This window comes from Nerophis ophidion, linkage group LG22, assembly GCF_033978795.1.
Source record: "Nerophis ophidion isolate RoL-2023_Sa linkage group LG22, RoL_Noph_v1.0, whole genome shotgun sequence".
Taxonomy (NCBI): Eukaryota; Metazoa; Chordata; class Actinopteri; order Syngnathiformes; family Syngnathidae; genus Nerophis; species Nerophis ophidion.
In genome coordinates, this window is record NC_084632.1 from 5,967,483 (window position 1) to 5,992,943 (window position 25,461).

Genomic DNA, 25,461 nt, shown 5'->3' on the forward strand with positions numbered 1-25,461 from the left:
GATTTTAACCTATTTAAAACATGTCATCAAAATTCTAAATTTAATTTTAATCAGGAAAAATTACTAATGATGTTCCATAATTATTTTTTTTTTATTTTTTCAAAAAGATTCGAATTAGCTAGTTTTTCTCTTCTTTTGTTCGGTTGAATTTTAAAGAGTCGAAATTGAAGATAAACTATGTTCCAAAATTTTATTTTAATTTTTTTCCTCTTTTAAACCATTCAATTAAGTGTTTTTTCATCACTTATTCTCTACAAAAAACCTTCCGTAAAAGGAAAAAAAATGTATGACGGAATGACAGACAGAAATACACAGTTATATATATATATATATATATATATATATATATATATATATATATATATATATACATTTATTAAAGGTAAATTGAGCAAATTGGGTATTTCTGGCAATTTATTTAAGTGTGTATCAAACTGGTAGCCCTTCGCATTAATCAGTACCCAACAAGTAGCTCTTGATTTCAAAAAGGATTGTGACCCCTGATGTATATAATAATTCCTTCCCATTGTGTGGACTTTGGTGCTTTTTCAACTTTCATATCATCCATGTTGTTTTGTTTGCGCTACTTTAGCCACATTAGCTTTGTGCCTTAGCTGCTGTTTTTACGTCACTTTGTAGGGTTAGCGTAACTTGACCGTTGGGGCGTTAGTGATACATCAACGGTCAACAAACTGGCCCTTGAAGAGCTTGTACTTCCCTAATATATATTGTGGAACATCACAGGATAGATTCTTGACAACACACAATAGAGATCCACTGGGATAACACAATTGTTCTCTAAGAAAGTGTCATGGAGAACTCCAAAAAGAGCTAAGTAACGTTTGTGCATCTTTTTTCCATGTTTCCTTTGTATTAAAAGTGGATGGAAGCCTCCCTGTGAAGAAGACCTGTTTCTTTCCACACAAAAAACACATGCATGCTTTTGGGGGGGAAATAAGCAAAACAGGTTGTTTTAGTTTAAAGTAATATGCTGACTTCATATATTAAGGACTCAATGGCGGGACATTGTTGAATTAGAATAGAATATAGTTTTATTGTCATTATTAGAGTGAACAGGTTCAAAGAACTAAATTGGAGCAGATCCCCTAAGGTGCATACACAATAATATAGTAATATAAATAGTTAAAACGCTAAAAATGATATATATCTATATATGTATACATCCACATGCATATGTATATATATATATATATATTTATATACACACACACACACACATATATATATATATATATATATATATATATATATATATATATATATATATATATATATACACACACATACCCATATCCATACACATGCATACATATACACATACTGTATGTACATGCATATATACATACACATACATACATATATATATATATATACTAAGGGTGTAACGGTACACAAAAATGTCGGTTCGTTACGTACCTCGGTTTAGAGGTCACGGTTCGGTTCATTTTCGGTACAGTAAGAGGTTATTGGTGGTGGTTATTTATTTCCCAAATTTGTAAACAATGGCTTTATCCTTTTAACTTTGGGAACACTATAACAATTCTGCCCAATTTAATCAACATTAAACTGCCTCAAGTTGTCGCTCAGATTAAATAAAATGACAAAACTTTTCTTCTACGTATAAAAAGTGCAACATTAAACAGTTTCAAGTCAACTCATCATGCTTAATTTATTACAGCATTTGGGAAGCCTGTAGTTGACTTTTATTATGTAAATGCTATATTTTTGTCAACATGTGATAGCAGGGAACCTGCCAATCAAAACTAGGCTGCTACATTACTAATATTCATGTAACTATAGCTGAAAAAATAGTACATTAGCAATAGGAGAGACTATTGATCCCTGAACACCATGGAGTTCATGTAGGCTTAATGATGCACTTACATTATCATATCACAAGCATACACGCACGCACACACACACCGCACATTGAGCTAACACACACACCACAAAATGAGCTAACTTTACGCTAAAAGTTAATTAGCCTTCACCTCAAGCCAGGACTGCAAGCGAGCTGAGCTGCAGTTTGTTTCTAGAACGTCATCTAGAATGTTGACTGTGAGGTGTTTAGTATAATTTGGGGCGAGTCCGCTGCTCACCTGGTAAACACTCGACTCTGAAGCGCTGACTTCATGCGCACTGCTGACTGGCTGTTACCACTATATATGTAACCAATCAGATGGTTGTGTGGGTGGGACGATGCTGGGTGCTGTGTAGGAGACAGAGACAGAGGCAGAACGGAGCGAAGCAGCTTGTTAAGACTTTAGCTTAGGCGGCTACTTCATATGTTCGTGTGGAAACTCGTTCGGTACACCTCCGGACCGGACCGGAACCCCCGTACCGAAAAGGTTCAATACAAATACACGTACCGTTACACACCTAATATATATATATATATATATATATATATATATATACATACATACATATATATCCATCCATCCATCCATTTTTTCTACCGCTTATTCCCTTTGGGGTCGCGGGGGTCCTTTCTCAGCTACAATCGGGCGGAAGGCGGCGTACACCCTGGACAAGTCGTCACCTCATTGTGTGTGTGTATATATATATATATATGTATATATATATATATATATATATATTTCATATTTACCACTCAGTTTTAAGAGAACACAGCCTGTAGGTTTAATATATTAAAATAACTTAGTTGCTCAGTACAAGTTTAGATTGAGGTATGACGTTTTTTGGCATTTAAGCTAGCGCAGTATATGCCACTTAGCAGGTAGCCGCCAAGACAATAACTTGGTAAATGAGAATATGCACAAAACAATTAAGTATGGAATCAGATTCGAGCAGTGCCAAGTAAAAGTGTTCTTCATGTGGATGCGAAGACTTTTCAACATCCCACCTCTTCATGTACGCACTTGAATGGTGACGCAGCCTCTGAGTGGCACAGGACAAGGTATGGCGTTGTCCGTTTCCATGCAAGTGTCTGTGTAAGGGTCAAACAGAACCATGTTTGGGAGTGCTTTGTTGCCCTTTTTCTCACACACCAGGTATATCCGGCCGCTGACTGTGGCGCAGCCGCAGAAGAACTTTTTCTCCAGAGACTCCTCGTCCAGCACGGTCCATTCGTCCGTGTCCACGTCAAAGCGCAAGGCTTGACCTCCGAACAGATAGAGTGCACCGTTGAGCTCGGTCGCAACAAGGTCGTATCTACGAAATGGTCCGAATCGTCACAAACTGCAATGTTTTCATACTGGCAAGGTTTTCATGGACTCACCGTGGAAAAGGGGAAAAGGAGACGACATCCCAGTGATCTTCTTTGGTATCGTACTTCTGGATTCCGCCGTACGCCTCCCCGTTCTCATCCAGGCCACACGCCACATAGATACACGAGCCCAGAGCGGCTGTCGCTGCTCTTTCAACGGCCCGAATCATGGAGCTGACGCTTTCCCAACCCCCACCTGACCCCAGGAGTAGTCTCTCAACATCAGCCACCAGCCCTTCGTCCATGCTTCCCCCGAGGACATACAGGTTGGAATCGAGAGCAATGGAGCAGTGGCTGTGTCTGGACTTCTGCAGAGCGGGCCCATCCACCCAACGCTGGTTCCCACATTCGTAAGTCCTGACCTAGTCCACACAGAACCACAGCACATCCCGGAAATAGCCCCCAGTCACAACCACTCTGTCTCCTACATGATGAGAAAATAGACCAAAATGTCAGAAAGGGGGGGAACGCTGAAAGTACAGATGGGTAAGACTATTACCTACTGAAGCCACCGAATACTGTGTGAGGTTCTTCCTCTGCAGAGGCGAACAGTTTTGCCATCTTCCACTGAGCGCATGAAACTGATAGGATGCTTGTTGCTCCTGATCATGAGGTCCACCCAGAACAAAGAGGGTTTCTTTGGCACTAATCCTCTGCAGGGACCTGCCGAGCGACCAGGAAGTGGGAAATTTTTCATTCAGCATGCAGATAAGCTTGGCTCTGGGGTCCGAACTTTGTGTCATGGTTTCAAGAAGCTTCGAGACAAACGGCAGGGACAGAGACTCGGGCCTCACCAGCTCAATGAGCTCCAGAAAGTGATCCTCTCGTTTTGGGTGGAATGACACCCAGCGAAGGGTCGCTTCCAGGGCCAAGTCATCTTTATAGATGGCCAGGTCATCGCTGGCTAGGAGGTGCGCCACGGTCTCTTTAGGCAAAGATAGAAAGTCCTCCTCGGAGACGATTGCGGAGAAGTGTGTAAGGACCACCTGCTTTGCTGCGGTGTACAGCTGAGTACAACCTCGTTGCCAGGCATAGGCCATCATTCCCAGGCAGTTGCAGACATGGAGCTCACGTTCAAGGAACTTGCAACACAGAAGCTTGGCACGCTCCAGCTGGAGGAAATCCGCGGTCTCGAGGATCCCCAAAACATTTTCTCTGTTTAAAGTAAGAACGGAAGTTCGGCTGTGGTCCATCAGCACCCTGAAATACTGCAAGCGGATCCCTTTGAGCTCAATTTCCCTTTTATTGCGTTCAACGCCGCAGCCGTAGAACAGAGCCTGGAAGTAGGGGCTCTGCTGAGCAAGCCGGCGACGGCTGACGTAAAAAGACTCGCCGTCCACTTGTAGCGTGACTTCAGCTTGTAAAGTAGATCCCAGTTGGTTTATCCGCTCTGAGAGAAGGACGTCTGATATGCCGGCCATGTCACAACTCTTCTGCGTGGAGCTAATGACCTTCAGGTTACAGCCCACCAGCTGGAGATAAAAATAGACATCCCTCCAGACTGACTGTTGGGTCAGTGCAACACAGCCAAAAAGTTTAAAATCAGACTAAGGACAACAACAAGAAAGTTTGATAATATTACGCCTAAACTGGCTCCCCTCCATTGGCTTCCTGTGCACTTAAGATGCGACTTTAAGGTTTTACTACTTACGTATAAAATACTACACGGTCTAGCTCCAGCCTATCTTGCTGATTGTATTGTACCATATGTCCCGGCAAGAAATCTCCGTTCAAAGAACTCTGGCTTATTAGTGATTCCCAGAGCCCAAAAAAAGTCTACGGGCTACAGAGCGTTCTCTATTGGGGCTCCAGTACTCAGGTAGAGATGCTACCTCGGTAGAAGCATTTAAGTCCAATCTTAAAACTCATTTGTATACTCTAGCCTTCAAATTACACAATTATGTACACAAAGACATGAATGACATACCTGTATCATTTAGGTCAGGGGTCGGCAACCTAAAATGTTGAAAGAGCCATATTAGTCCAAAAATACAAAAACAAATCTGTCTGCCGCCGCAAAAAATTCATAGCCATATTACATACAGATAGTGTGTCATGAGATATAAATGGAATTAAGAGGACTTAAAGAAAACTAAATGACCTCAAATGTATCTACAAATGAGGCACAATGATGCAATACAGTATGTTCATATAGATAGCCTAAATAGCATGTTAGCATCAATTAGCTTGAAGTGACCAAATATGTCTGATTAGCACTCCACACAAGTCAATAAGATCAACAAAACTCACCTTTGTGCATTCATGCACAACGTTAAAAGTTTGGTGGACAAAATGAGACGGAAAAAGAAGTGGCATAAAACACTACTAGAAAGTCGGAGAAAGTTATAAATGTAAACAAACTACGGTGAGTTCAAGGACCGCCAAAATCAGTAGGACAAAACGGCGCCCGCCAAATACTCGAATCGGTGATGCATGTTTATTGTAAATAGTACAGCTGCGAGTCTTTGGGTGTCCCACGATTCGATTCAATATCGATTCTTGGGTCGCGATTCGATAATATATCGTTTTTTTTCGATTCAACTCGATTCTCGGTTCAAAAACGATATTTTTCCCATTCAAAATTATTCTGTATTCATTCAATACATATGATTTCAGCAGGATCTACCCCAGTCTGCTGATATGCAGAGTAGTAGATTTTTTTTTTTGAAGCTTTTATAATTGTAAAGGACAATTTTTTATCAACTGATCGCAATAATGTAAATTTATTTTAACTACTAAACAAACCAAAAATATCACTTATTTTATCTTTGTGAAAACATTGGACAAAGTGTGTTGTCAAGCTTATGAGATGCGATGCAAGTGTAAGCCACTGTGACACTATTGTTCTTTTTTTATTTTTATAAATGTCTAATGATAATGTCAATGAGGGATTTTTAATCACTGCTATGCTGAAATTATAACTAATATTGATACTGTTGTTGATAATATTCATTTTTGTTTCACTACTTTTGGTTTGTTCTTTGTCGTGTTTGTGTCTCCTCTCAATTGCTCTGTTTATTGCAGTTCTGAGTGTTGCTGGGTCAGGTTTGGTTTTGGAATTGGATTGCATTGTTATGGTATTGCTGTGTATTGGTTTGTTGGATTAATTAGAAAAAAAGAAAAAAAATCGATTTTTCTTTTAAATGAGAATCGATTCGGAATCGCACAACGTATTTGACTGATTTGTATTCGAATCGATTTTTTCCCACACCCCTAGTAAATAGTGTGCTTTATAACAATTAGGGAGGTTTGTGTCATGTTTGTCCTCCTATAGCAGAGGTCGGCAACCCAAAATGTTGAAAGAGCCATATTGGACCAAAAATACAATAACAAACCTGTCTGGAGCCGCAAAAAATTAAAAGCTATATTACATACAGATAGTGTGTAATGAGATATAAATTGAAATATGAGGACTTAAAGGAAACTAAATGAGCTCAAATATAGCTACAAATGAGGCATGGTAATGCAATATGTAAATATAGCTAGCCTAAATAGCATGTTAGCATCGATTAGCTTACAGTCATGCAGTGACCAAATATGTCTGATTACTCCACATACTGTAAGTCAATAACATCAACAAAACTCACCTTTGTGCATTCATACACAACGTTAAAAAGTTTGGTGGACAAAATGAGACGGAAGAAGAAGTGGCTTAAAACACGTCTTAGAAAGTCAGAGAAAGTTATACATGTAAACAAACTACGGTGAGTTCAAGGACCGCCAAAATTAGTAGGACAAAACGGTGCTCGCCAAATACTCGAATCAGTGAAGCATGTTTAATATAAACAGTGTGCTTTATAACAATTAGGGAGGTTTGTGTCATGTTTGTCCTCCTACAGAAACCATATTAAAGCAAAAATTTTATTTTTTTATATTTTTTTCCCCTCATCTTTTTCCATTTTTCATACATTTTTTGAAAAGTTCCAGAGAGCCACTAGGGCGGCGGTAAAGATTTAGGTGAATCACCTTAAAGGCCTACTGAAACCCACTACTACCAACCACACAGTCTGACAGTTTATATATCAATGATGAAATATTAACATTGCAACACATGCCAATACGGCCTTTTTACTTTACTAAATTGCAATTTTAAATTTCCCGCAGAGTTTCCTGTTGAAAACGTTGCGGAATGATGATGCATGCTCGTGATGTCACCAGTTGTAGCGGACATGTTCTTCCAGCACCGATCACGGCTTTAAGTCGTCTGCTTTAATCGCATAATTACACAGTATTTTGGACATCTGCGTTGCTGAATCTTTTGCAATTTGTACAATTAATAATGGATACTACAAATAAGAATGCATTTGGTGGAAAGCGGTGTATTGTAGTCGGCTGTTTGTTTGTTGTGAAGCTTTACTATGGAACAGAGCGGTCAAGAGAAAATGTTTCTCTACCACATGTCAACCGGCAGGTTTCGGTGAGAAAATTGTGGTAATAAGTCGGCTCTTACCGTAGATATGAGCGGAGCTTTTGTTGTTCTTCCTGCGGCTGTCAAAGAGGCACCTGCGACTTTCTTAGCTCCTCCATGGCTTCCCTCAGAGACACTGGCGGTCACCACACCCCTCCGACTTTCAGGTATGACCATATAATCTCACTAAAACACTAGTAACACAATAAGCAGATAAGGGATTTTCCAGGATTATCCTAGTAAATGTGTCTAATAACATCTGAATCGCTCCCACTGCCTTCGCCTTTTTTTTTTTTTCCTAGTCCTTCACTCTCACTATTCTCATCCACGAATCTTTCATCCTCGCTCAAGTTAATGGGGAAATTGTCGCTTTCTCATTCCGAATCGCTCTCGCTGCTGGTGGCCATGATTGTAAACAATGTTCAGATGTGAGGAGCTCCACAACCCGTGAGGTCACGCACACATCGTCTGCTACTTCCGGTAAAGGCAAGGCTTTTTTTATTAGCGACCAAAAGTTGGGAACTTTATCGTCGATGTTCTCTACTAAATCCTTTCAGCAAAAATATGGCAATATCGCGAAATGATCAAGTATGACACATACAATGGACCTGCTATCCCCGTTTAAATAAGAAAATCTCCTTTCAGTAGGCTTTTAAAGCCCTACTGAAAGCCACTACTAGCGACCACGCAGTCTGATAGTTTATTTATCAATGATGAAATATTAACATTGCAACACATGCCAATATTGCCGGTTTAGTTTACTAAATTGCAATTTTAAATTTCCTGCGGAGTTTCTTGTTGAAAACGTCGCGGAATGATGACGCGTATGATGACGTGTGTTTGTGACATTATTGGTTGGAGGGGACATATTAGCCCAGCACCACACACGGCTATAAGTCGTCTCTTTTCATCGCACAATTACACAGTAATTTGGAAACTGTGTTGCTGAATCTTTTGCAATTTGTTCAATTAATAATGGAGACTATAAAGAAGAATGCTGTTGGTGGAAAGTGGTGGATTGCAGCTGTCTTTAGCACCGAGACACAGCCGGTGTTTTTTTGTTTGTTGTGAAGCTTTAACACAGAGCGGTCAAGCGAACATGTTTCTCTACGTCAACCAGCATGATTTTGGATGGGAAAATGGTGATATAAATCTTACCGGAGACATCAGTGGATTATGCGTCCTCCTGCAGTAGCTGTAAAAAAAGGCAGCTGTGAGCTTACCATGAATTGATTAACGTGGACCCCAACTTAAACAAGTTGAAAAACTTATTCGGGTGTTACCATTTAGTGGTCAATTGTACGGAATATGTACTGAACTGTGCAATCTACTAATAAACGTATCAATCAATCAATCAAAAGGCTCCTCGGCTTCTCCCTGAGACACTGCATGTTCACCGCAGCCATCTGACTTTGAGGTATGTCTTTAAAATCTCACTAAAACACTATTAAAACAATAAGCAGATAAGGGATCTTCCTAAAATTATCCTAGTAAAATTGTCTAATTACATCTGAAATGCTCACCCTGCCGCAGCCCGGAGCCGTCGCTTTTTATTTTATTTTCTCTTCTAGTCCTTCACTATCAATATCCTCATCCACGAATCTTTCATCCTCGCTCAAATTAATGGGGAAATTGTCGCTTTCTCGGCCCGAATTGCTCTTGCTGCTGGTGGCCATGATTATAAACAATGTTCAGATGTGAGGAGCTCCACAACCCGTGACGTCACGCACACATCGTCTGCTACTTCCGGTACAGGCAAGGCTTTTTTATTAGCGACCAAAAGCTGCGAACTTTATCGTCGATGTTCTCTACTAAATCCTTTCAGAAAAAATATGGCAATATCGCAAAATGATTAAGTATGACACATAGGATGGACCTGCTATCCCCGTTTAAATAAGAAAATCTCATTTCAGTAGGCCTTTAAATATTTTCTTAGTGTTTTCTACGAATGGAGTAAAACATTAGCATGTATGTTTTTTTGTTTTTTTTATATTTATAAATTTCAACAACAACAAACAAATGAGAAACAATAAACAAAATAGTTCAACAACAGTATAAATATTACAAAACATTATAAAAACAGTACAAGAGAGAGCCAGGGGGTTGTAAATTCAATGTAACAAAATAGAATACAAAAAAATAATATATATATATATATATATAATAAACCAGATGCAAAGCTATAGGCTCATTCAGATTCATGAAATAACTTACATTTGGAATACAGCATCAGCGTTTTCACAACTTTTGTGTTGTTAGAGGTAGAGAGCGTTTGAAAGTAAAGTTTGAAAATTAGCATGAATGTTTGTGACTCAGCTTTTAAACAGTGACGTCGTTCCCTCCATTTCCTCCCCTCTTCACTCTGATTGGCCGAGCCCGCCGGAAGTCCAAAGCTGTACTTCCGCGTCGCTCAGCAAACATGGCGGTGAGTCCGAATTGTTTTTCGTTATCATTCAAACTTCATACGCTTTGCTGTCGTCAACGTTCTCCGACACGCGTTTTCACCAGCAGCGTGTTACGCGTCGCTGTCTTTCTAGACACGCCGCGGGTGTAAAATGTGGTTTTAAAAGTGTTTTTTACAGGCAGGCTAACCGGGGTTAGCCTTGCTGCGGCTAGCTTGCGTGCGACTAAATGACAATTAAGGCTGTTCTGTGTTTGTTAGGATAAAGACAAGAAGAAGAAGGAGAGTATATTCGACTTGTCCAAATACATCGACAAACCGATTCGGGTCAAGTTCCAAGGAGGACGAGAAGGTGAGTTAATTGTTGACGCCAACGTGGTTTTCGCGTTGCATGAAGACGTCATTTCCGTTTCCCTTTTCAGCAAGCGGGGTTCTGAAAGGGTTCGACCCGTTACTCAACCTGGTGTTGGACGGTACTATCGAATATATGAGAGGTAAGTCTACGACTTGCAGCAAGAACCTTGCGGTTTTCATTGCCCAAGAACCACTGTTCTGAAGAGATAGATAGTACTTAATTGATTCCTTCGGGAGAGTTCCTTCTGGAAAATTTAAATTCCAGCAGCAGTGTTCAGAGTTGAGATCAATTTAAAAAAGTAAAAAGTAAATAATCTGAGTTTAAAGGCCTACTGAAATGAGATTTTCTTATTAAAACGGGGATCGCAGGTCCATTTTATGTGTCATACTTGATAATTTCGCGATATTGCCATTTTTGCTGAAAGTATTTAGTAGAGAACATCCACGATAAAGTTTGCAACTTTCCGTGTTAAGAGAAATGCCCTGCCTCTACCGCAGGAGTCGGCAACTTAAAATGTTGAAAGAGCCATATTGGACCAAAAATGCAAATATGTCTGGAGCTGCAAAAAAATAAAAGCCATATTACATACAGATAGTGTCACAAGATATAAATTGAATCAAGAGGACTTAAAGGAAACCAAATGAGCTCCAATATAGCTACAAATGAGGCACCATGATGCAATATCCATCCATTCATCCATCCATCCATCCATCTTCTTCCGCTTATCCGAGGTCGGGTCGCGGGGGCAACAGCCTAAGCAGGGAAACCCAGACTTCCCTTTCCCCAGCCACTTCGTCTAGCTCTTCCCAGGGGATCCCGAGGCGTTCCCAGGCCAGCCGGGAGACATAGTCTTCCCAACGTGTCCTGGGTCTTCCCCGTGGCCTCCTATCGGTTGGACGTGCCCTAAACACCTCCCTAGGGAGGCGTTCGGGTGGCCTCCTGACCAGATGCCTGAACCACCTCATCTGGCTCCTCTCCATGTGGAGGAGCAGCGGCTTTACTTTGAGTTCCTCCCGGATGGCAGAGCTTCTCACCCTATCTCTAAGGGAGAGACCCGCCACACGGCGGAGGAAACTCATTTGGGCCGTTTGTACCCGTGATCTTATCCATAGGTGAAGATGGGAACGTAGATCGACCGGTAAATTGACAGCTTTGCCTTCCGGCTCAGCTCCTTCTTCACCACAACAGATCGGTACAACGTCCGCATTACTGAAGACGCCGCACCGATCCGCCTGTCCATCTCACGATCCACTCTTCCCTCACTCGTGAACAAGACTCCTAGGTACTTGAACTCCTCCACTTGGGGCAGGGTCTCCTCCCCAACCCGGAGATGGCATTCCACCCTTTTCCGGGCGAGAACCATGGACTCGGACTTGGAGGTGCTGATTCTCATTCCGGTCGCTTCACACTCTGCTGCGAACCGATCCAGTGAGAGCTGAAGATCCCGGTCAGATGAAGCCATCTGGACCACATCATCTGCAAAAAGCAGAGACCTAATCCTGCGGTCACCAAACCGGAACCCCTCAACGTCTTGACTGCGCCTAGGCGATGCAATATACAGCTAGCCTAAATAGCATGTTAGCATCGATTAGCTTGCAGTCATGCAGTGACCAAATATGTCTGATTAACACTCCACACAAGTCAATAACGTCAACAAAACTCACCTTTGTGCATTGATGCACAGCATTAAAAGTTTGGTGGACAAAAGGAGACAGAAAAAGAAGTGTCATAAAACACTACTAGAAAGTCGGAGAAAGTTATACATGTAAACAAACTACAGTGAGTTCAAGGACCAGAAAAATTAGTAGGACAAACGGCGCTCGCCAACTACTTGAATCAGTGAAGCGTGTTTAAAATAAACAGTGTGCTTTATAACAATTTGAGAGGTTTGTGTCATGTTTGTCCTCCCTACAGAAAGCATATTTTTAAGATTTGCTTTTTCTCCTCGTCTTTTTCCATTTTTCAAACATTTTTGAAAAAGCTCCAGAGAGCCACTAGGGCGGCGCTAAAGGGCCGCATGCGGCTCCAGAGCCGCAGGTTGCGGACCCCTGCTCTACCGGAAGTCGCAGAGGATGACGTCACACGTGTGGAGACTCCTCACATATTCACATAATTTTTAATGGGAGCCTCCAGCAAAAAGTGCTATTCGGACCGAGAAAACGAAAATTTCCCCATTAATTTGAGCGAGGATGAAAGATTCGTGTTTGAGGATATTAATAGTGACGGAATAGAAAAAAAAAGTAAAAAAAAAACGCGATTGCATTGGGACGGATTCCGGTGTTTGACACATTTACTAGGATAATTCTAGGAAATCCCTTATCTTTCTATTGTGTTGCTACTGTTTTAGTGAGTTTAATATTACCTGATAGTCGGAAGGGTGTCTCCATGGGTGTCTTGACGCGCAGTGTCTCAGGGGAGTCGGCGGCAGCTATGGAAGGCACAAGCTCAGTTTTTCTCCGGTAAGAACTGACTTTTTAACCACAATTTTCTCACCGAAACCTGCTGGTTGACATGTGGTCGGGATCCATGTTCTCTTGACCGCGCTCTGATACATAGGAAAGTTTCACCTCCAGGAATTTTGAACGATGAATCACCGTGTGTTTGTGTGGCTAAAGGCTAAAGCTTCCCAACTCCATCTTTCTACTGCGACTTCTCCAATATTAATTGAACAAATTGCAAAAGATTCAGCAAAACAGATGTCCAAAAAACTGTATAATTATGCCGTTAAAGGAGACAACATTTAGCTGTGTGTGTGCGCAGCGCTCATACTTCCTAAAAACCTGTGACGTCTTGCGTACACGTCATCCTTACACGACGTTTCGAAGACGAAACTCCCGGGAAATTTAAAATTGTAAATTAGTAAACTAAAAAGGCCGTAATGGCATGTGTTGCAATGTTAATATTTAATCTTTGATATATAAACTATCAGACTGCGTGGTGGGTAGTAGTGGGCTTCAGTAGGCCTTTAATTGATTCCTTCAGGAGAGTTCCTTCTGGAAAATTAAAATTCCAGCAGCAGTGTACAGAGTTGAGATCAATTTAAAAAAGTAAAACGTAAATAATGGGGGTTTAAATGGAAACAAAATAGAGAAATATTACAATAAGAATAAAAATAAAAAGCAACAATGGGAATAAAAATATAACAGTAAAATAGGAATATAACATGAGAAACTAATTGAGCGGCCGTGCCAGCAACTTGAGGGTTGCAGGTTTGATCCCCGCTTCCGCCATCCTAGTCACTGCCGTTGTGTCCTTGGGCAAGACACTTTACCGACCTGCTCCCAGTGCCACCCACACTTGTTTAAATGTAAAAATTAGATATTGGGTTTTGCTATGTAAAAGCGCTTTGAATCACCAGAGAAAAAGCGCTATATAATTATAATTCACTTCACAAACGTCACACCCGCTCTTAATCAACATATTTTACATCCATCCATCCATCCATTTGCTACCGCTTTCAATCAAGCAAAATGCAGCAAGCACAATGAAATATGAACCCAAAGAGCTAAAAAAAAAAAAAAACACCTACAACGTGATATATTTGATATGTCACTAAGCTTTAGAACTTTGTTGTAAAACTGTCCCCTTGTGCATCTGTCTCTGACACCCACATTTTAGGCTGGCCGGTCATGAAACACTCTGTAGAAACGCTCCCCACCCACAGTGCTTGGTGCCGTTTGAGCTGCTGTGACTTACATTACCATAGTAACTAATTAGATGACCATAGCAACTAATTAGATGACCATAGTAACTAATACATCATGCAGATTCCAACCATTGAAATACTTTGTATCGTTCAAGACTTACAGTCGTTGGAAAACATCACTGCACATCATAATAGCAGCTACACTTCCATCTTAAAGATCAAAAAAAAGTATTTGGGAATGTCCGGCAGGCGGGATTGGAAAAGCTTAACGGGGCGCGTGTGGCCCCCGGGCCTTAATTTGCCCAGATCTGTTCTAGTGGCATGGTCGTAAGGCAGATTGACTTCATATTCCATTCTTCTTCAATGTAACGGCATGTATTGCCAAGGTAGGCTTCCGTCGCTACACTTGCCCACACATCAGTAGTGAGAGCAATTTGGCTCTGGGTGGCTTTTATGTCAGTTTACACTGTTTGGAATGTCTGCTCGTACTTCCTCTCCATCACTTTGTTAACATGGGTCCTCCAGGGAAGAGTATAACCAGGGTTGAGGATGTGAATCATTTGTCTAAAACCTTCATCCTCCACCATTGATAGTAGCCTCACGTCAGTTAGCAACATATTCAGGATAGCATCAGTCAATGCAGCCGCTTGCCGTGCTGTGCACACCTTCCTTTGTACCAAGTCGCTAATGCTGCCTTGTTTATTTCTGAAATGAGAGAAACCATACAATGAACGTACAGTAGATAGTAGCATCATTTACATGTAATTTAATCTAGTTGATTTAATCATTTCTGACTTAAAAGGCAAATACCACATTTAAAAAAAAAAGGTGTTCTATCAGGTTCAGGTCAGGTCTTGGAAGAGGGAGGGGCCCGCTCCAAACTGTTCCCACAAGGCTGGGAGCGTGGAATTGTCCAAAATGTTTTGGTATCCTGGAGCATTCAAAGTTCCTTTCACTGGAACTAAGGGGGCAACCCTAACTCCTCTTCCAAACCTGACTGTGCACAAAGCAAGGTCCATAAAGACATGGATGACATAGTCTGGTGTGGATGAACTTGACTGGCCTGCACAGAGTCCTGACCTGAATTAGAACGGATATTGAGAGCCAGGCCTTCTCCGCCAACATCAGTGTGTGACCTCACCAATGTGCTTTTGGAAGAATAGTGGAACATTTGCTATAAACACACTCCGCAACCTTGTGGACAGCCATCCCAGAAGAGTTGAAGCTGTATTAGCTGCAAAAGGTGGAGCCATATCATATTGAACCCTGTGGGTTAGGAATGGGATGGCACTTCAAGTTCATATGCGAGTCAAGGCAGGTGGCCAAATACTTTTGGCAACATAGTGCATGAGCGAGATGCCCGGAAGAAAGATGGCTGATTGAAAAGGTAAATTTTTCTTAGTCGTTGTGAAGCATGTTTTATAATATTACAGAGCTAACTTTGCAGCATTTTTTTCATGCTCTTTGCAGTTCTGTCTTTGCTGTTGTTGTTTTTTTTTTATCCTGTCAAGTTTGTTATTGAAGCATTTTTATATTGGTGTTTCCGGATTGAATCCGTTTTTCTTGTGCAGATCCTGACGACCAGCTGAAGCTGACAGAAGACACCAGGCAGCTGGGGCTGGTGGTGTGCAGAGGCACCTCGGTGGTGCTCATCTGTCCTCAGGACGGCATGGAGGCCATCCCTAACCCTTTCATACAGCAACAGGACGGCTAACATCCGCTGGATATTTTGCAAGGATGACGTTTTTGTTTCCGTTTTTTTTTTAAAAACAATCATAGTAGCTGTGATGCTTACACTTTTGTTGAAAATACATTTATTAGGAACTCGTAAGCACTTTGTCGTGTTTGACTTTTAGTTTTCATTTTTTGATAAGAAATAAACCTATTTTGAGTTTTGTACTAGTGCACTCCTTTTTCAAATGGGGACATCTGTACCATGTTTGTGTTACTGAAGTGGTGCAGGACTACACTGAGAGCTGGTTTTAATGTCTTACCTTTTTGAGATTTAAAGCAGGGGTGTCAACCTCATTTTAGATGGGGTACCACATGGAGAAAAATCTAAAATCACCATATGATAACTTATAAAGACAACCTCAGATGGTTATCTTTGGTTTAAAAATAGAACAAGTACATTCTGAAAATGGTGACCCTCGCCCCATCCTTGTTTGTGAATTACTTAGCATTTCATGGAAGCTGCTTTTATACCCAATCATGGCACCCAACTGTTCTCAATTAGCTTGCACACCTGTGGGATGTTCTAAATAAGTGATGAGACTTACTCAACTTTATCAGTATCCTTTACACACTGATGTCAGTTTTTGATGCAGTACCGCCTGAGGGATCAAAAGTCAGTAATATCATTGCTTACGTGCAGTGACTTCTCCAGATTCTCTGATTTTTTTGATGATTTTACGGACCGTAGATGGTAAAATCCCTAAATTCCTTACAATAGCTCGTTGAGAAATGTTGTTCTAAAACTGTTCGACAATTTGCTTACAAAGTGGTGACCCTCGCCCCATCCTTGTTTGTGAATTACTTAGCATTTCATGGAAGCTGTTTTTATACCCAATCACGGCACCCACCTGTTCCCAATTAGCCTGCACACCTGTGGGATGTTCCAAATAAGTTTTTGATGACTTTATCAGTATCTATTGCCACCTTTTCCAACTTCTTTGTCACGTGTTGCTGGCATAAATTCTAAAGTTAATGATTATTTGCAAAAAAAAAAAAAAATGTTTGTCAGTTTGAACATCAAATATGTTGTCTTTGTAGCATATTCAACTGAATATGGGTTGAAAAGGATTTGCAAATCATTGTATTCTGTTTATATTTACATCTAACACAATGTCCCAACTCATATGGAAACGGGGTTTGTACTTCATTTGTCGTTATTTATATTTTGTGAATAAATGATGTGATAATGTTCATCGGTCAACTCCTTGGTGTTCATTTTCAATCAAGATAAAAAAATATCAAAATCAAATTACAGGATGTCATTTATGCAGTTTGCTCATTTTCCTTGACTGATGTACTAAGACAGGGGTAGGGAACCTATGGCTCTAGAGCCAGATGTGGCTCTTTTGATGACTACACCTGGCTCTCAGATACATTTTAGCTGACACTGCTTAACACGATAAATAATGAATAAATCCGCTGGTAATCACAGTATCAAAAATAACGTTCAAAATATAAAACATTCTCATGCATTTTCATCCATTCATCCGGTTCCTACCGCACCTGTTGCATTTATGGTAAGAAGTATTTTTTTTTATTTTTGGCTAGCCTCAGAATAACAATGTTATTAAAAAAGAATAAGAGACTTATTATACCCTAAAAATGTTGATCTTTCTTAAAAATGCACGCATATAGTTGTATTCAGTGTTAAAAAGAAAGAAAAAAAATTGTATGGCTCTCACGGAAATACTTTTTAAAATATTTGGCTTGTATGGCTCTGTCAGCCAAATAGGTTCCCGACCCCTGTACTAACATGTGGTTTATTTTTGTACATGTGTAGCATCATCTACAAAGATACGAAGAATTGCTATTGCGACATCCAGTGGACACTTTTAGAACAGCTGTTTCTTTCAATCAAAAATTTAAGGTACATTTTTATACTTCGCAAACTCATCCCGTGGGCCGGATACGGCCCTCGGGCCACAATAGGGCTGTCCAAGCTAATTTCCACTCTGAAAAATAAATTTAGCATTTTGATATTTGTCATTTTCAAAACCAATACAATGTATATTGCAACCCTGAGGCTCCCCTCCATTTTGATTGATTGATTGATTAAAACTTTTATTAGTAGATTGCACAGTACAGTACATATTCCGTACAATTGACCACTAAATGGTAACACCCCAATAAGTTTTTCAACTTGTTTAAGTCGGGGTCCAAGTTAATCAATTCATGGTACAAATATATACTATCAGCTTAATACTGTATGTGTATGTATGTATGTGTATATATATATATATATATATATATATATATATATATATATATATATAATTGTATGTGTGTGTGTTTATATGTATATATGTAAGTGTGTGTGAATTTAAATGTATTATATATAGATAATATATAGGATCTACGCAGCAAACACTGAACTGAATTATATTATATATACTATTGTATTATATATTGTAAATATATATTGTATATGTATAGGGGTGGGACCTAATAAGTTTACTTCTTCCCACTCCCTTTAGAGCAGGGGTGCCCATTACGTCGATCGCGAGCTACCAGTCGACCGCGGGGGGTGTGTCAGTCGATCTCCAGCCAGGCTTTTAAAAAAAATAGACCTAAAAATTAGTGATCATCAATCTTCACCAAGACGTCACTTAAATGACATTCACGGTACCGGAGGGTCTTGTGAGATGACGCTGGCTGCTGCAAGATCATTATTATGAAAATATGACCGAGAGGAAGGCGAGAAACACTTTTTATTTCAACAGACTCTCGCGCCGTACCTTCCGTCAAAACTCTAAAGGCCGACTGCACATTTCCTATCTTCACAATAAAAGCCCTGCTTCATGCTGCCTGCGCTAACTAAATACAGAGTCTCGGAAAACTGGCGTGCACAAGCGATCCCTCAGAAAGCTGGCGTGCACATCACTTGTGCACGCCAGCTTTCCGAGACTCTTATTTTGTTAGCGCAGGCAGCATGAAGCAGGGCTTTTATTGTGAAGATAGGAAATGTGCAGTCGGCCTTTAGAGTTTTGACGGAAGGGACGGCGCGAAAGTCTGTTGAAATAAAAAGTGTTTGTCACCTTCCTCTCTGTCATTTTTTCATAATAATGAACTGGCAGCAGCCAGCGTCATCTCACAAGACCCTCGGGTGCCGTGAATGTCAATCAAGCAAGCTACGGAATTTGCCGCCAATGTTTTTCTTGTAAAGTGTATGGAAGCTGGATGAATTAGATGCCAAAAACCAAACACTTTCATGTGGTATTGTACAGAAAGGACAACTTTTTTTCTCCTCCATTTGAAAATGTGGGCGTTATCATCATTACTGTCTGATTCCAATCAATGCAAGTCATCAGAATCAGGTAATACACCAACTTATATTCTTGTCTTTGTGAAAGAAAGACATCTTTATGTGTTACACATGCTTGTGTTATCATTAAACACATTTAACTTGTTTACAAAAATGTCTCTTTCACAAATAAATAAATATAAATGATATATATAAATGAGGTAGATCCCCTCGAGTTGGTCAATTGAAAAGTAGCTCGCCTGCAGAAAAAGTGTGGGCACCCCTGCTTTAGAGCCAATCTTGACATCTACAAAAGATTAGTCACATGTAATGTTTTCAATGTCGGTGTAAAAATAATGTATTTATATATTTCTTTTGTATTTTATGTCATTCTCTTGTTTTGTTTGCATGGCTCAAAATAAACCATTCATTCATTCATTCATTCATTCATACAGTCATCACACAAGTTAATCAGAGAGTATATTTATTTACAGTAAATTTGATGAGTGTTAAAGGTCCCGGGGAGCCAAGAGGGTCGGAAAAAAGTTATATTATTTTTACTCTCAACCCCTCCTAAATATCTATAGTTTGAGGTCAGATCTATCGGTTACCATTCGGCCATCTTCCGCTTATCCAAAGTCGGGGCGCGGGGGCAGCAGCCTAAGCAGGGAAGCCCAGACTTCTCTCTCCCCAGCCACTTTGTCCAGCTTCTCCCGGGGGATCTTGAAGCATTCCCAGGCCAGCCGGGAGAATTAGTCTTCCCCGTGGTTACCATAGCTTTGGAGAAAAATTAAAAATATTTATGCCCTTTTTTTTTTGCTTTTTTTTAATGGCAAAAACTCAAAATATGCTATATTTAAAAAAAAACTATTTCTAAATGAAATGTTTGCAGTGAAGTAATCAGAGCCTTAAATAGGTCAATTATTTCACATTATTTTTGACTCATTTCTATTTTTGGAACAATCACACTAAAGTTCAAAGCCCCTACTCATAAAAGTATTCAAAATAAGACATATTGTACATTATTTTACTTTGACCACTTATATCTCGACGTCAACTTCAGATCTAGCCGTCAATAGCCGTTGTTGTTTTTTCTTTCCGAGCAATGACAGTTTTAAAGTTTAAAAACAACTTCCTGCATGGCAGTTTTGTGTTATTGCATTATTTTATCATTACATTACACCCGTTTGCTCCTTGATTCTAGTTGTTTTTATTGTAATAGTCTTTCTGCAACCTCAATTGTCACGACAGACAATATTGTACTGTATTTTTTGAGGGGAGGGGGTTCAGGTGCACCTCATGTTACCATGGATAGCAAAGCGGCTTACACAGGTAAACGTTAGATTATCAGGTGGTGTTTGAGGCCCTCACTCCACCCTCCTTGTCAAACATCTCACTTCCCACTCTGCACTCAGATTAACTCACGTCTTGTGTGGACTCTACCTTTAACATTTAGGCACCATTTGAGGCCCAGTGAAGGCGGGAGAAGGTTGCCAGGTGGAAAAAAAAAACCCATCCTCTTAGCTCCGCCTCCTGGGTCAGATGACTGGGAGCGCTGAGAACAAGGAGGGTCTTTTCACAAAGGTGCGCCTGGTGGGTGTGACCTTAAAGAAACAGTCTAAGCCTTTGGAGGGATGAAGAGGGGAGGGGGGTCTTAGCAGGGATTTCCTCAAGTCAGCTGAAAAGGTGAGTTACCTGCAGGCTCAGGTGGTACAAATAGGTGAGCTGATGTGTCCGTTTACTGGTCTTTCTGTGCAGGATAATGTCAGCGCACTGAAGGAGAAAGAAGGTGAGTGACTTTTCTTCCTGGACTCATTGTTGGAATGTAGGTCTCATACTATGTACAGTATCATGTCTATTGTTTACATACTATGTACAGTATCATGTCTATTGTTTACATACTATGTGCAGTATCATGTCTATTGTTTACATACTATGTACAGTATCATGTCTATTGTTTACATACTATGTACAGTATCATGTCTATTGTTTACATACTATGTACAGTATCATGTCTATTGTTTACATACTATGTACAGTATCATGTCTATTGTTTACATACTATGTGCAGTATCATGTCTATTGTTTACATACTATGTGCAGTATCATGTCTATTGTTTGCATACTATGTACAGTATCATGTCTATTGTTTACATACTATGTACAGTATCATGTCTATTGTTTACATACTATGTACAGTATCATGTCTATTGTTTACATACTATGTGCAGTATCATGTCTATTGTTTACATACTATGTGCAGTATCATGTCTATTGTTTGCATACTATGTACAGTATCATGTCTATTGTTTACATACTATGTACAGTATCATGTCTATTGTTTACATACTATGTACAGTATCATGTCTATTGTTTGCATACTATGTACAGTATCATGTCTATTGTTTACATACTATGTACAGTATCATGTCTATTGTTTACATACTATGTACAGTATCATGTCTATTGTTTACATACTATGTACAGTAACATGTCTATTGTTTACATACTATGTACAGTATCATGTCTATTGTTTACATACTATGTGCAGTATCATGTCTATTGTTTGCATACTATGTACAGTATCATGTCTATTGTTTACATACTATGTACAGTATCATGTCTATTGTTTACATACTATGTACAGTAACATGTCTATTGTTTACATACTATGTACAGTATCATGTCTATTGTTTACATACTATGTGCAGTATCATGTCTATTGTTTACATACTATGTACAGTATCATGTCTATTGTTTACATACTATGTGCAGTATCATGTCTATTGTTTACATACTATGTGCAGTATCATGTCTATTTTTTACATACTATGTACAGTATCATGTCTATTGTTTACATACTATGTGCAGTATCATGTCTATTGTTTACATACTATGTGCAGTATCATGTCTATTGTTTACATACTATGTACAGTATCATGTCTATTGTTTACATACTATGTACAGTATCATGTCTATTGTTTACATACTATGTACAGTAACATGTCTATTGTTTACATACTATGTACAGTATCATGTCTATTGTTTACATACTATGTGCAGTATCATGTCTATTGTTTACATACTATGTACAGTATCATGTCTATTGTTTACATACTATGTGCAGTATCATGTCTATTGTTTACATACTATGTGCAGTATCATGTCTATTGTTTACATACTATGTACAGTATCATGTCTATTGTTTACATACTATGTACAGTATCATGTCTATTGTTTACATACTATGTACAGTATCATGTCTATTGTTTACATACTATGTACAGTATCATGTCTATTGTTTACATACTATGTGCAGTATCATGTCTATTGTTTACATACTATGTGCAATATCATGTCTATTGTTTACATACTATGTGCAGTATCATGTCTATTGTTTACATACTATGTGCAATATCATGTCTATTGTTTACATACTATGTACGGTATCATGTCTATTGTTTACATACTATGTGCAATATCATGTCTATTGTTTACATACTATGTACAGTATCATGTCTATTGTTTACATCAGCGGTGTCCAAAGTGCGGCCTGGGGACCATTTGCGGCCCGCAGCACATTCTGCAAAAATTGCAAAATTGTTAGTATTGCAAAAATAAAAAATAAACATTTAAAAAAAAAAAAAGTGGAATGAGGTGAAATCTAATGAGAAAAAGTGGCAATGTTGACACAAAGCTGCCATGCAAGCAGTTTTTTTTCCTTTTGTCTTTTCTTTTTTTTCCCACTGCTCAAACAAAAAATGTAAACAAAAAATCTTACATACTATGTGCAGTATCATGTCTATTGTTTACATACTATGTACAGTATCATGTCTATTGTTTACATACTATGTACAGTATCATGTCTATTGTGGGAGTTCCTCTACATCTGTTTGAAATATAAGGAACTTGGAAAAGGTGAAACTATTAGAACTCAGTAGCTTAAATATTTGCATGTATTGTCAAGTGTTATCTTTGCAGAGACAAGATCTTTGATATCGCTCTTGTATTAAACTACAAGACATTTAGCAATTTTAACTCATACAATGTATGATTTGTACGCTGCAATATTTTAATTTAATTACCTTTTTTTTCAGTAACTTATTTCAATAAGTTTAATTTGATTTAATTTTTTTGTTTTATTTTGTTTAATTAATTGTATCCAAATATATTATACCATTCATTATGTGTTTGTTTGATTGTATTTATTTTTATTTTAGTTATTCATCCCTTTTGTGGTTGCAAATTAGCTGAGATAAAATACGTAATTTTACTCAAATTTATGTTTACAATTTAATGTATTTTATTGAAAATGTAATCATTTAATAGCAATACGTATTTTATTATATTTCATTCAATGTATGTTATTCCATGTTATTAAATAAAACAAATTGATTAAATACAATATTCTATTTAATTGTTTTGTAATCAATTATGAATATTTATTATTTTATTATTTTATTTTCAATTATTATGGTGCAGCTGAAGGGTCTCAAATATGTTGCAGCTCTGCAAATTTTTTTTTAAATAAAATAATTTAATATGATTAAGTATTTTATTCCACTTCATTAAAATTGTTTTATTTGATTAAATGAAATGAAATACGTTTTTTTTTATTTAATTTAATTAAATAAAATGTAGTCATAATTTTACTAACTCTAATTTGTTTACAATTTAATGTATTTGATTGAAAATTTAATAGCATTAAGTATTTTATTACATTTCATTCCATTTATTTTATTCAATTTTATTAAATAAAATAAATGGAATAAATACAATATTCTATTAAATTGTTTTATTTTAAATTATGAATATTTTTAATGAAATTATTTTATTTTCAATTATTACGGTGCAGCTGGAGGGTCCCAATTATAATGCATCCCTGCAATTCATTTTCAAAATAAAATGATTTAATAGAATTATGTATTTTATTCCACTTTATTCTAATTATGTTATTTGATAAAATAAAATAAAATATGTTCTTTTATTGAATTGTATTTCATTAAATAAAATGGAATAAAAATACTTAATTTTACTCACTGTAATTTATGTATTTTAATGAGAATTTAATAGCATTAAGTATTTCATTCCATTTCATTCAATTTGTTTTATTCCATTTTATTAAATAAAGCAAATGAAACATTTTATTTAATTGTTTCATTTTAAATTGTGATTATTTTTTATATATTTATTTTATTTTCAATTATTACGCTGCAGCTGGAGGGTCTCAAGTATGATACGTCTCTGCAATTAATTTTCTAAATAAAATAATATAATACATTTAAGCAGTTTATTCCACTTTATTCAAATTATTTTATTTGATTAAATTAAATTAAATATGTTCTTTTGTTTAATTTTATTTCATTAAATAAAGTGGAATAAAATGCTTGATTATACTCTCTCTAATCTAGGTTTACAATTTAATGTATTTTATTGAAAATTAAACAGCATTAAGTATTTTATTCCATTTCATTCCATTTGTTTTATTAAACATGATGAAGGGAATAAATACAATATTCTATTAAATCGTTTTATTTTAAATGATGAATATTTTTTATGTAATTATTTTATTTTCACTTATTAGGGTGCAGCTAAAGAGCCTCAAGTATGATGCGTCTCTGCAATCAATTTTCAAACTAAAATAATTCAATACAATTATATTGTATTCAACAGTATTTTATTCCACTTTATTCAAAATATTTTTTTTTTATTAAATGAAATTAAATGTTCTTTTACATCATTAAGTAAAATGGAATAAAATACCTAATTGTACTCAATGTATTTTTAGGAAAATTCAATTGTATAAGTAGTTTATTCCATTTTATTTAATAAAGTAAATGGAAAAAGTACAATATTCTATTTAATTGTTTATTTTGAATTGGGAATTTTTTTTAATATATTTCTTTTATTTTCAATTATTACGGTGCAGCTGGAGGGTCTCAAGTATGATGCATCTCTGCAATTTTATTTTAAAAATAAAATAATTTAATACAATTATTTTATTCCACTTTATTCCAATTATTTTATTGAATAAATAATATGAAATGGAATACGTTATTTATTTATAAATGGCATACAACACATCATTCTATTAAATGTATTTTATTTTCAATAAAATACATTTAATAGAATTAAATCAAATGTGTTACAATGAAGTAAATCCATGGAATAAAATATTTAATATTTATTGATGTATTTGATTTGACTAAAAGTCTACTTCTCTTCACAGGCTGACCATGTGAGTGGACATCTCCAAGTCCACCATGGATGTGAGGAAGGCAGAAGGAGGTCCGTGGTCATCTCCAGAACAGTCTCCTGCTCCCTCCTGCTGCACCTGCGCCAGGTGTGCCGTCATCGCCCTGCTCCTCTTCTTCCTCCTCGCCGGAGTCTCCGTGGGCCTGCTGATAGGTGAGAGGTGTGACCGAC

The 25,461-nt window shown here is 37.9% G+C and overlaps 3 protein-coding genes and 1 long non-coding RNA gene across 4 annotated transcripts in view; 2 read left to right on the top strand and 2 right to left on the bottom strand.

The window, feature by feature from the left end:
- Positions 1-1,303: 1,303 nt before the first annotated feature.
- On the bottom strand, positions 1,304-10,473 carry LOC133540483 (kelch-like protein 23). Its single transcript, XM_061883115.1, is given in 6 exon segments — positions 1,304-3,195; positions 3,263-3,674; positions 3,750-4,755; positions 5,178-5,206; positions 8,817-8,853; positions 9,873-10,473. Coding segments are annotated over 4 exon segments (1,731 nt in total). The 5' UTR covers positions 5,187-5,206; positions 8,817-8,853; positions 9,873-10,473; the 3' UTR covers positions 1,304-2,891.
- On the top strand, positions 9,981-15,959 carry lsm7 (LSM7 homolog, U6 small nuclear RNA and mRNA degradation associated). The gene is made up of 4 exons (XM_061883126.1): positions 9,981-10,083; positions 10,321-10,411; positions 10,482-10,553; positions 15,632-15,959. Exons 1-4 carry the CDS (start codon positions 10,078-10,080, stop codon positions 15,772-15,774), a joined length of 312 nt encoding a protein of 103 aa, XP_061739110.1. The 5' UTR covers positions 9,981-10,077; the 3' UTR covers positions 15,775-15,959.
- On the bottom strand, positions 13,430-25,446 carry LOC133540492 (uncharacterized). Its single transcript, XR_009803645.1, has 4 exons — positions 25,271-25,446; positions 20,731-20,808; positions 20,479-20,659; positions 13,430-14,765 (listed from the first exon to the last, which is right to left on the bottom strand). It is a non-coding gene; the product is annotated as an uncharacterized LOC133540492 (long non-coding RNA).
- tmprss9 (transmembrane serine protease 9) overlaps positions 25,269-25,461 on the top strand; it is a 38,862-nt gene continuing 38,669 nt past the window's right edge. The window contains exon 1 of the mRNA XM_061883114.1: positions 25,269-25,443. Coding sequence (XP_061739098.1) covers positions 25,299-25,443 — 145 coding nt within the window. The 5' untranslated portion in view covers positions 25,269-25,298. The remainder of the gene's footprint in view (positions 25,444-25,461) is intronic.